At 32.9% G+C, this 13273-nt stretch overlaps 1 protein-coding gene across 1 annotated transcript; it reads right to left on the reverse strand.

The window, feature by feature from the left end:
• Window positions 1–850: 850 nt before the first annotated feature.
• On the reverse strand, window positions 851–12915 carry LOC130675516 (N-acetylneuraminate lyase-like). Its single transcript, XM_057481255.1, has 8 exons — window positions 12817–12915; window positions 12679–12737; window positions 12535–12611; window positions 12252–12397; window positions 12010–12178; window positions 1706–1851; window positions 1460–1631; window positions 851–1372 (listed from the first exon to the last, which is right to left on the reverse strand). Exons 1-8 carry the CDS (start codon window positions 12820–12822, stop codon window positions 1212–1214), a joined length of 936 nt encoding a protein of 311 aa, XP_057337238.1. The 5' UTR covers window positions 12823–12915; the 3' UTR covers window positions 851–1211.
• Between the last annotated feature and the right edge of the window lie 358 nt (window positions 12916–13273).

Below are 13273 nucleotides of genomic sequence, written 5' to 3' on the forward strand. Positions count from 1 at the left end.
TATGTAGAAATTGAAATAATTAAGATATTGCTCAAAATGAAATATCAATTTTTGATAACAGATAAATAATAATTAAATAAATTAAAATGTTCAGTAATATACATCGCACATATACACGCATACACATAAGTTACTGCACAAACTTCCGCGCATGTTTGCTTCCTTGTCTTACTTATTAAACTGTAACGACAGCTATTCCAGCACGGGACTGAGTACCATTCTACATAGCCCTGATTTCCATGCTAAATAGTGATTTTTACCATTTTACTTGTTTTAATGTAACATAGCAATCATTACCAAAAAAATGGTAATGAGTCCCATTCTACATAGCATTATTTACCATTTTACAAAAAATGAGTCTGGTTACTATGTAGCATAGTAATCATTACTATTCTTTTCTCTCCGTGCACGCATAAAAAAATGTTAAAAATTGCACTAGGTCCCGGACACCTACCGGGGGTTTGCCCCTGGATCCCCTTATTGAGATACTCTTTTTTCACGAAAAAAAAAAAAAAAACAGATTTTTTTCTCCTTTCTTTTTTTTTTCAATTGATTTTCGGGATGAATTGTCTCGGTCCCAAAAAGCGTCACACTGTGTGTTATAGATTGCGGAAGTTTTGTCGGGGGTATTTTGGTTTGCGGGTATTTCATCGTTGGGTATTTTAGCATTGGGTATTTTGTCGTCGGGTATATTGTCGCGGGTATTTCGTCGCGGGTGATTTGTCTTCGGGTATTTAGACATGCCACCGAAAACACATAATGGGGTCAAGTAAGCTGAACTCGAAATCATGCTTACCGAATAATTAACCTTAATTGATTTTTCATTAAAAAAGTTGAATCAAGATCAAAGTTATCGTTGTTAATGAATTAAGTATATTTATTTGCAAGCAACATAAACACGACAATTTATGAATGAATTAATTCATCTACACGTTCAAAGATTAGTTAAACATACGTAGCACTTTGCATTTTCAATAGTTATTGTCTGATAAAGTTTATGAGATTTTTCAGAGCTGTATTAAGGATCAAAATTTTAATTAAAAAAATAATTGAACCATGGTTTTTGATGAATTTGTTTCCGTAGGATTCGATTCTGAAATCAAAGCACTAAGTTTTCTCGCCATTTTCTTTCTAACTCCAAAAAACTATGAAATTGAAGATATTTTTATTTTTCATTAATTTCATTACTTTAATTAACAATCACTATCGAATTAATTCGTCCTTTCATTTAAATGAAATCCTAATGATTTTAGTTCCTTCTTCATAATTTCAATACTTTCTGGAGAAATTGGTTCATTTGGAAGCCGAACTGGACCTAAATCAATCGTGTTTAATAACGTCATTGCTGCTTTCATTGTGGTCACCCAATTACCTGTTTTATATTAAAATAAACATTCATAAATTCTAATACGTAGATTGCATATTGAATTAATGTTGAAAAAAAATTAAAATCGTTAACCATGTTTAGATATTGCAATAACAGCTTGCGATAATTTTTCTTGCAATTCAGTGGCTTTGAAGCCGTCACCTTGTTTTGATGCATCAGCAATTTTAATTGTATGTCCCGGAAACATGTTGATGCTTGTTGGAATAAATGAATCCATTCCTACTGAAGATCCAGCTGATATCAACTATCGATTAATAATAATTATTGAGATAAAGGCTTAATCGAATAAGATTTAATATTAGCAATTAAAAATTGTACCAAGTTAGTTCCTAAAAAGACAACAAATTGTTTCGAATTGGCTCGCACTGCTTGAGCTCCTTCTTCAAGATTTGTACTAGTGAATTTTATCCCAACGAAAGATGGAATTGCATCTCCAATTGAATTTAAGAACTGTCCCATGTGAACTGAAAGATATAGTCATTTGCTTATCTTAACTAAATTAGTGTATATTATAGGGTGGTCGTTGGAAATTAAATTTTCTCAGGCGTCTCATAAAAAGCTTCTTTTTAGTGAAAAAATACGTGGGGAATTTGGTTTTTTCTTTTTAAGCAAAAAGAACACGTGCCTCAGGACGATCAAAGTTCATTTTTCGATACAATCGCGGTTTTTTTCAAATATCTCATGAAATATGCAGATTACAGGAAAAAATCATAGGAACAATTTTGTAGGAAATTAAATTCTTGACAAAAAAGGTCATGTTCATTTTTTTTATAAAATGTGTATTTATGAAGATATTTTAAAAAAACTTTTTTTAGATCTGATAATTTGAGCGTTTTAAGGATTACAAATTTTGAAAATAACATTTTTCTAAGTATATAGAAACTACAAAAAGCATTAATGATTGATATGTTACGAGTTACGAAGTTGTCTATATTTAAGAAAAAACGTAATTTTTAATATTCGTTATCCTTTTAATGCTCAATTGATAAGATCTAAAAAAGTGTTTTTAAAATATCTTCGTAAATACACATTTTATAAAAAAAATGAATATGACCTTTTTTGTCAAGAATTTAATTTCCTACAAAACTGTTCCTATGATTTTTTCCTTTAATCTGCATATTTTATGAGATATTTAAAAAAAAACTTTTTTAGATCTTATTCTTATAATGTTTAACTAAAATTTAAAAAAAGTTTTTTTTAAAATATCTTCATAAATACGCATTTTAAAAAAAAAATGAATATGACCTTTTTTGTCAAGAATTTAATTTCCTACAAAATTGTTTCTATGATTTTTTGCTTTAATCTGCATATTTCATGAGATATTTGAAAAAAACCGCGATTGTATCGAAAAATGAACTTTGATCCTGCGGCACGTGTTCTTTTTACTTAAAAAAAAAAACCAAATTCCCCAGATATTTTTTCACTAAAAAGAAGCTTTTCATGAGGCGCCTGAGAAATTTTAATTTTAACGACCACTCTAGTATATTAGCATGCTTCGTTTAAACGAATTGGAACGACTGTTTTTTTTTCACTCGCACTTCAAAATTTTGCTGTAAAGGTTAAATATATTTGAATAAAATTTTTAGGAATTTTTTTTTCGAAGTCTCGAATTATTTGTTCACCACGGTAGGCGAATAAACGGATCGACACTTCTTAGAATGATGAATCAATCAATAAATCGTAACTTTGTTGGTGAGATTATTTCTTTCCACTGCCAACAATGTAACGGAAGTCTCTTGCGATAAGTAAGTCGCCGTAGCCCGCAGATAGTCTAAACAGATGACGATGCATGAGACCCGGGCAACGACGACGCTTCTATAGAGTAACCTGAGCTGCATCGTCAACAAATTGATGAATGTATAATACCAATGAAGAACAGCACCACGTAAGTCGATCACGAGATCCAAGAGAGTCGTAGACTCTGATCAAAATTTACGTTAACTTGGTCCTGCCTTTTCATTGGTACTTTGAGCAATAAAAGCTGTTACTACTACATACGTAGTTAGTCATCATTAAAACCAACATTACATTGAGGAACACTGATACCGGCGACCTAGTAATCTACCTGAGCGCTATTACCGGCTGTACAGGTAATCCTTAAGCCGTATCCCAAGCCTATGGCAAATAAGAAACGAGGGGGAAAAAGTCCTAATTATCCGATTATCCGAACGATCCACGAGGATATTGGTCGATCAGTTTACTGACGTCCCTGTCTAGAGATCGTTGCCGAGGCAGTCCTCCTCGATCTGGTTGGTGTGGGATAATGTATAGCTGAATGTGTGAGAAATTCGGTAGGATAATGTGAGGGAAAATTTGTGGGAAAATGTGTGGCTGAATATGTGGGATAATGTGTGGCTAAATGTGTTGCTGAATGAGTAGGAAAATATGTGAGCAAATGAGTGAGATAATGTGTAGGAACATGTGTGGCTAAATTGGTAGGAAAATGTGTGGGATAATGTGTGGGAAAATGTGTTAAAAAATGTGTGGGATAATGTATGGCTAAATGTATGGGAAAATGTGTGGGATAATGTGTGGCTGAATGTGTGGAAAAATAAGTGGGATAATGTGTAGGAACATGTGCGGTAAAATGTGTGGGAGAATATGTGGGATAATATGTGGCTGAATGTGTGGGAAAATATGTGGAGTAATGTGTTGGATAGTTTGTGGCTGAATGTGTGGGATAAGGTGTGGGAAAATGTGTGGGATAATTTGTGGGAACATGTGTGGGATAATTAAGGCAAAATGTGTGAGGTAATGTGTGGCTGAATGTGTGGGAAAATGTTTGGGATAATGTATGGCTGAATGTGTGGGATAATGTGTGGAAAATGTGTTGGATAATGTACGGCTGAACGCGTGGGATAATGTGAGGCTGAATGTGTGGGATAATGTGTGGCTGAAGGTGTGGGAAAATGTATGGGATAATTATTATTTATTTGACACATATTTTTTTTTGTTACGTTCAGGATGTCAGAATGTCATGTTAATTTACGTTTTGAACTTATTTTTTTTATTGAATCTTTCTGTTTTATTTAATCATTCGAATTTATTGTTTGAATAATTCAGATTTTTTAAGTCGGGTTCTTTTGTTAGCTTCTAGCATAACTAGTAGGGTAGGTCGAAGAAATCAACTATTTTTTTTTTACAAGTGACACGGGAAAATGGGTTACTAGACACATTATTAAAATTCTCACTAAATATGAGCTCTTAATTTCAATATGAAGATGGCCCTCATCGCAGTTCTTTATTTTTTTCTCAGTCCAATAGAAAAAAATTCATACCTCATCATCAATTGATTGTACAGAAAAATGTTCTAAAAGAATTTTGTAGGAAATTTAATGCTCTACAAAACAGGTATCTTATATTTTTCCCGTAAACCTCACCATTTGAATGATATTGAAGATTTAAGTTTGATTATTTTAAGACAAATATCATTATTGTTTATGAATTTTATTACTCCACAATAAATGACTATTATAAAATGCGCAATATAAATTTTTGTAGGAAATTGACTGCTCTGTAAAAATGGTGTCGTATGTTTTGGCGATTACATTAAGCCTTTAAAAGATATTCATCATCAAATTTTCATGTGTACTGATTTTAAGAGTTTTTGATTAGATATTCGAAAAATATCAATTTAATTTATAAGTTTTGAGAAAATTTACACGAATTATAGTTTTTATCAACTGAGAAACTTCAAAATATTTTTAAGTTTTCTTTTATGTGTAAGTACCTTTGCCTACATTAAAAAAAATTAATTTAACATTATTTATCACTTAGTTAATTATTTATTAATAGAAAAAGCAAAGTTTTCATTATAAATATATTATGATATGTTTTAATTTTAGAGAAAAAAAATGTCCAATTAGTTATCAAAAAATTTTTTATTTCAATTTTCAGCTAAGTTATTAATTTTCAAACAATTTTTGTTGTAAGTAGGGTAATTTTTGTGATGCTCTTTAACAACTTGCAATAAGAAATAAAATACAAAACAAAAATTCTCTAGAGAAGAAATTTTCTCTAGGACAATATCCATCTATAGTGGAAAAATTTTTAAAGCCGTTTTGAAGACGTTATCGAAAAAAAACAACATAATCGTGATTTTTAATAATTAAAAATAAAATGTTTAGAATTACTGGGAAAAAATATTGAAAATAAAAGTCAAATAATAAAAATATTAATGACAAAAAATGAAATTTGTATGAAATTCATAAATTAAATTGATATTTTTCGAATATCCAATCAAAAACTCTTAAAATCAGTACACATGAAAGTTTGATGATGAAGGCTTAATTTAATCACCAAAACATACGACACCATTTTTATAGAACAGTTAATTTCCTACAAAAATTTATATTGCGCATTTTATAATACTTATTTATTGTCGAGTAATAAAATTCATAACCAAAAATGAAATTTGTCTTAAAATAATCGAACTTAAATCTTCTATATCATTCAAATGGTGAGCTTTACGGGAAAAATATAAAATACCTTTTTTATAGAACATCAAATTTCCTACAAAATTCTTCCGAACTATTTTTCGGTACAATCAATTAATGATGAGGGATGAATTTTTCTCTATTGGACTAAGAAAAAAATTAAAAACTGCGATGAGGGCCATCTTTCTATTGATATTAAGAGCTCATATTTGATGAGAATTTTTTTAAAGTGTCTAGCAACCTATTTTTCCGTGTCACTTGTAAAAAAAAAAATAGTTTTTTTTTTTCACCCACCCTAACAACTATGTCTTTGTTTTTCTATGCAGGATTTTATATAATATTATAAATCATGAAATGAGCTGCCTCGTTATTTGAAATCACGGCGATCGATTTTTTAAATTTTACGATTTTCAATTTTTTCCCTAGGACTTCTAAACGGGCAAAAGTTGCGACACTACTTATGATATTTTAGGACAACCCGGTGTGTTGACAAGAAGCAGAGCTATCCAGAGTGATAGCAGTCGACCCCTTTAACCGCGAGGACGCGGAAGACCATCAGGAAGGCCGACTGTAAGAAGCGACCATATTGCCCCAGACACCTAGGCTCCTGGACAGCCTGGCTGTGACGTCAAACCCACCCCTATCACGTGATACCTCAGTTACCCCCACAGGTAAAGAGACCCAAGGGCCTCAAAGGTAGGGGCAGAGAGATTACTATTGTACACGGAAAATAGTAGTGGCAACTCTCTGAGATAGCACTGAGTACTTTCTGTAAAAAAAAATTCCAGAAAGCACTGTATACTATCTAGACTGTATCCACTACTCTCTGGATAGTACTGAGTACTTTCCCAAACAGAAACCACCAATATCTCATATAGTACACTCTTAGACAGTAGTCAGTGGCACCCTCGCAGATTTGATTCGCGGTGGGTTTGTTCCATTTTACCACTTTGATTACGCAGTGTATCCACCGTGATTCCACGGTGGCTTGACCACTGTGTATACACGGTGTTTCCACTGTGATTACGCGGTGGATACACTGTGGAACCACGGTGGTGAAATAGTACAAAGCCACCATGGGATCACGGTGGATGCACCGCGTAATCACAGTGGAAACACCGTGTATACACAATGGTCAAGCCACCGTGGAATCACGGTGGATATACCGCGTAATCACAGTGGATACACTGTGTATACCCGGTGGTGAAATGGAACAAACCCACCGTGTAACCACGGTGGATCCACGGTGTTTACACTTCGACGGTGTTTCTACCGTGATTCAAATCTGCGAGGGCATCTGTAAAGTAACGAGTACTTTGCCGGAAAGTATAGGCGCGTTCCTAAGATATTACAAGATATTATCTGCAGATAGTACGTGTTTCGATCTGTAGATGGCAGTGGTTACTGCGCAAGACAGGACTGTATACTGTCTGAGATAGTAACCAGTACTTTCTCAACAAGTTTTCAGGAATATCCAAGACAGTAAAAGTAAATTACGACTTTGAATTTTATTATTTCATTAAATTAAACCGAATCAAAATCAATTAACTAAGCAGTTTTTTTCTCTTGTAACGCAAATTAGTTTATATTGTTTTAATTTTCAAAGATTTATTCAGCTATTTTTTTTTTTTATTTTCTACAGGTGAATTTTCTTTTCAAAAAAGAAATATTTTAAACCTGACAATTTTTCAATCTAAATTACAAAACTTGTAATTAATAAGATAACTATAAAAAAGTATACTTTTTTGAAAAGAGAATTCACCTGTAGAAAATAAAAAAAAATAGCTGAATAAATCTTTGAAAATTAAAACAATATAAAATAATTTGCGTTTCAAAAAAAAACTACATTCATTTAGTAAATTTATTATTAATACCTTTTTATAAAATTGAACGTGAAAAAAAATTTGTTCGAGTGAATTAGTTTCTAATTGTTTATTGGTATTGTTAGCTACTACGACTTTATTCCCTGAATTAAAGTTAATTGATTTTGATTCGGCTTAATTTAATTAAAGTAATAAAATTCAAAATCGTAATTCACTTTTACTGTCTTGGATCCAAGACAGTAACCATTGCCATCTACAGATCGACACACGTGCTATCTGCAGATAGTATCTTGTAATATCTTAGGAACGCGTCTATACTTTCCGGCAAAGTACTCGTTACTTTACAGATGCCACTGACTACTGTCTAAGAGTGTACTATATGAGATATTGGTGGTTTCTGTTTGGGAAAGTACTCAGTACTATCCAGAGAGTAGTGGATACAGTATAGATAGTATACATCGCTTTCTGGAATTTTTTTTTTTACAGAAAGTACTCAGTACTATCTCAGAGAGTTGCCACTACTATTTTTTATTTTCCGTGTACTGGACGGTCGAGTGGTCACATCGTCGAGTAGATGTAGATATATCTACTTACTTTCGTTGAATATTGTCGGGTTTAAGCTTGTATAATAAATACTTCTTTGGTTTAAACCTTGCGTTAGTTATTTCTTACATTTATAACATTTTATATAATTATTATCGAGGCCGACAAATATTGTTTTTATAAAATATATCAAGCTTCAATCGTCAATATTTTCTAAATGGTAATAATTACGATAAAAATGTAAGATGCCTTTTTTGTAGATCGTTCAATTTCCTACGAAACAGTATAGGAAGTTTCACTGTGCGGTCAATTAATGGCAGAGATGTCAATTTTCTTTTATTGAACTGAGAAAAAAATTGAAAACTGTAATTCGGAAGACCTCCCTATTGAATTTAAGAGCTTATGTTTGGTGAGAATTTTTTAGAGATGTCTAGCAAGAAATTCGCTAGTGTCACTAGTAAATAAAATCTAGTTGTCGATTTTTTGGACCCACCGTCATATATACATCGAGACAATGTGAATTGTCTTCGTCTTCAGCCTTGCGGTCCCCATTCTCCCCGTCTCGTTGCCGTCTGAAACTACACAAGTCATAGTGCCGTGGTTTTCTGGCTAATTATCACGTCGACGCATGTCCATACGGGTGCAGTGGAAACAGAGTCCCGAGGCTAGTCCTACACCCAAAATTTATCGGTCAATTACTTCGATCCTGGATCAATTAGCATATAGACGCACTTTTCTATTAATTATTCAGTATCAATTTCGGCAATGTACTTCCAAAACCTAATTATAACTCGGACAATTAAATTGCAATGTTCTGTACATTACTGGCAATTATTTTGCGATTACATTTTATTGTTTAGTTATTAATTATTATAAACAAAGTTTAAATAAATTAAATATTAGTGTACGTTCCCGGCGATATACTCGCGTTACAAATAATTATCCAGAAAACACTCAATTCAGTGTATTACAAATAAGCTGCGCCAAGTGGATAATTGTCAAAGATCCAGTACTCATACCAGGACTATCGTAATATTGTATTTTGCGGAAACGTCGATTGTAAGTAACTTAATCTTATTATAATTGGCAATAAATCCATATTTTTCTAATTACTTCCTTTACTCTATCTATTATTGTTCATCCTATTCAGATCCTAATTTACTGGTAATATTCTTAAATAGTTCATGAAAAGTATTATTAAATAATTAATAAAACCATTATTAATAACAATTCAAGTATTAATAAGAAAGTAATATATAATTTATAGGCTGTGAGGTAAGTCAGTAAGTTTTAACATACGTTGCCGTGTTTAAATAAGTGCGGGTCTTTGCTTTGCAAGAATCCTAGCCCATTGCTCTGTCCCAGTAGAATAATATTTATTAGAGGCCAGCCTAAGCCAGAGTTCAACCCGCGAATTCTGGTGGTTGCTGGTTAAAATCGCGAAAACAAAAAGTGATTTGTCTCAATTTATAATAAGTTGAGATTTGCCATATTTTTCACGAACAATGTGAACGTTCTTTGCGATATTTATTCTTTGAAGTGTTATTTTTAACCAATCAAAGACCTGCTTCCTTTTCATCATGAGTCACAAAAAATATTTCAACTCCTCATCTTTGCCACTCTTGTAAGTTTCAGTGACCCCAATTTTTAATATTTACTATCTTTCCTTCTGGAAGGCCGAGTGCATCTTCTAGTATACTTAATCAATAAAAGGAGCCTATCCGGAACAGGTTGAGATACACTGTGTTATAAGATTGCTTATAGTCCGGGAGCCAGGTGAAAATTTGGTCAGTCATTTCCTCTCAAGCGAAAATTTGAGGAATGCATCAGAGTGTTGTGTTATAAAGCTACGTGAACGTCAGCTTCGGTGCTATGGGTGGGTTGAGCGGTGATAGCCTCCCACGCACGAAAAAAAAAAAAATATAATCAGTCATTTCCTCCTACCTGAAAACACGGTAAATTGTCGCTAATCCAACATCTTGAAAAAAAGATAACAATCAGCTGACTATAGCACGGTGGATTATACGTCAGCTGATCACTCGAACGCGAGAAAAAAATTTTTACTTTCAGTCATTTCCTCTCAACTAAAAATTTACCTGATGGTAGCTTATACACAACTATGAATAAATATATATGTCAGCTGGCTGTACCCCGGTGGAAAAACCGTCAGCTGATGCTTTGAAAGTTATAACGCAAGCGTTAGGTGGGAGCATCTAACGCCTAATTAAATGCATCAGCTGACGAGGTTTCCCTCGACTTACCACCAGCTGATTTTTTTTATTAATTACAGCCGAGTACTAAAAATCAGCTCATAAATTTTTATCTGGGAGGAAATGACGTATCTCGAATTATTGGGTGTTAATATTAATATTAAGTACTCGACCACAGCGTGTGAAGATTTCTCATTTAAAATACACGTTGACTTGAGTTTTTATTTTTTAAACTGCTATAACTCCGCGGCATTTTATGATATCATCTCGCCCACAATCGCGATTTTCTCTAAATTAAATGCTCTACAAAAGTGCCTATGATCGCGAAGTCGTAACTCATACAGGTGGAGTAGTACGGACCGCTGAACTGAATTTTTTCATAGGATTCTTGTTTTTTCTCTCAACAACAAGACCTACAGAAAAAATGTGAATAATAATTTTATAGAAAATTCAATTCTCTACAAAAAAGGTCCTTAGCACCGAATCACTCAGATTGATATTTTCTGAGATATTAGTCAAATAAAAAATCAATATTTTTTAAGATTTGATTCGACATTTTATGGGAATTCAATGCTACGTAAACTTCAATAATTAATATCTCAAAAAATATCAATCTGAGTGATTCGGTGCTGAGGACCTTTTTTGTAGGAAATTGAATTTCCTATAAAACTGTCATTTCCTCCCAGATAAAAATTTATGAGCTGATTTTTAATACTCTGCTGTAATTAATAAAAAAAATCAGCTGGTGGTAAGTCGAGGGAAACCTCGTCAGCTGATGCATTTAATTAGGCGTTAAATGCTCCCACCTAACGCTTGCGTTATAACTTTCAAAGTATCAGCTGACGGTTTTTCTACCGGGATACAGCCAGCTGACATATATATTTATTCATAGTTGTGTATAAGCTACTATCAGGTAAATTTTTAGTTGAGAGGAAATGACTGAAAGTAAAAATTTTTTTTTCGCGTTCGAGCGATCAGCTGACGTATAATCCACCGTGCTATAGTCAGCTGATTATTATCTTTCTTCAAGATGTTGGATTAGCGACAATTTACCGTGTTTTCAGGTAGGAGGAAATGACTGAATATATTTTTTTTTTTCGTGCGTGGGAGGCTATCACCGCTCAACCCACCCACGGAACCCAAGCTGACGTTCACGAAGCTTTATAAGACGACACTCTGATGCATTCCACTAATTATCGCTTGAGAGGAAATTGGTCATGTAAATCTGTCGCTGGCTCCCGGACTATTACGATGGTCCGATGTTATTTAGGTGGGGTGTTAATTTCGATTACACACTTGATTTTAGAGTGTTTCCTTGTCAAATCACTCACATTTGCATATTAAATTTAGAGCATTAAGTTTTTTGTGCACTATCGATCTAAAATTAGACTGTTTTGATTGCCTCCAAGTATTACAATCTTAGTGTCGATGCAGGTGATACAAAAATACAGTCGTGTGACATGGGATAAAACGCGATTTCAGACTTAAGGCGAGATCAGCCTTATCTTTGGCTCAGATAGTGTCCTTTAACCTCGTCTAGAATCGTCTCGTTTTGTCCCTTGCCACGCAATATACTATTAATAAATTTTTAATTCAAAATTAAACGTTACTGTTGACATCAGTGAGCATCGGAATATGATAATACAACAGAGGAGTATTAGGCGCAGCTTCTCCAACATTCTTCAGATAGTTCATCAAATTCTTGATTCCTGTAGGTTTAAAGTATAATTCTGGTAGACATAGGATAGAATCCACTTTTAATCCTTCTGCATGTTTAGCCTAAATTTAATTTCCAAATAAAATTTACCGAGCTTAAAATTTCTCACTAAACATTTTAAACAAAATTACTCACAAGTTCAACAACGTCAGGAAAAGGTGCTCCGCCAACTTGGATCATCAGATGTTGTTTTGTTATTTTTACGGCATTTGCCCATGCTTCTGCAACTTGTTTACGTTCTGACACTGACATAGATACTCCTTCTCCAGTCGTCCCATTGACTACATTATGAAAAAAAAACAAACCATATTTTCTAACTTATCTTTTTCATCTTGTTTCTTTACTCAAATTTTTGATGTAATTTTAACAATTAAATGAAGATTAAAGATTTCGTCAAATAAAGTAAAAAATATTTTACCCAAAACGCCATTCACTCCATTTTCAGCCAAATACTTAGCGTATTTCGGGATAATTGGTAAGTTTAAAGTTGAATTTCTGATTATCAAATATTCATTAATTAAATATCATATACTAAAGATATTAATCAAATAATCAATTATACCTGTAGTTGAAAGGTGTAAAAACTGGAGCGATGAAACCTCGGTAGGTGTATGGTAAGCGCTGTAATGAATAAAGTTCATAGGGTATTTTATACTAATTATTACGAAAACCAAATTAAAAGTTAAAAAAAATTATTTACTGGCATTTTTTTATATGAATATACTTTGCGACAGTAAAAACTCACTTCTAGACAGTAAGCAACTCCGTTACTGACTGAAATTAATCAGTTTGAACTCAGACATTTTTAATATGATAAAAATAGATAAGATTATATTAACTTATCGTAAACAAGCGTTGACATTATCAATATTAATGTGTCCTACTTTGTAAAAATGAGGTACTAAACTTATTTTCCCGTGAAAAAATTTTCTGATCTAGCCTCATATGACCTGATATGCCCTGATTAAACAAAACGATTTGTGACAATTAAACCTGGTTTAATCGTTTTTAATCATCATCAGGGTACGGAAGTTTGTGCTCAACAATAAGAATAAAAGAAAAAAAGGCCATTCGGCAGCCGAAATGGAAGTAGATTTCTCATTATTTGATTTTCTTCGTCTTTCAAATAAAAGTTAATAACGAAATAAAATTTTTTT

This window comes from Microplitis mediator, chromosome 10 (genome assembly GCF_029852145.1).
Source record: "Microplitis mediator isolate UGA2020A chromosome 10, iyMicMedi2.1, whole genome shotgun sequence".
In the NCBI taxonomy this organism is placed as follows: domain Eukaryota; kingdom Metazoa; phylum Arthropoda; class Insecta; order Hymenoptera; family Braconidae; genus Microplitis; species Microplitis mediator.

What these genes read in the sequence shown, in the direction of transcription:
- LOC130675516 (XM_057481255.1), bottom strand. An exon ending in GATGCTCACTGATGTCAACA is followed by an intron (nt 1,852 to 12,009) that starts GTAACGTTTAAT and finishes TATATCTTTCAG; the next exon opens with TTCACATGGGACAGTTCTTA. An exon ending in TCTTTTTAGGAACTAACTTG is followed by an intron (nt 1,632 to 1,705) that starts GTACAATTTTTA and finishes ATTAATCGATAG; the next exon opens with TTGATATCAGCTGGATCTTC.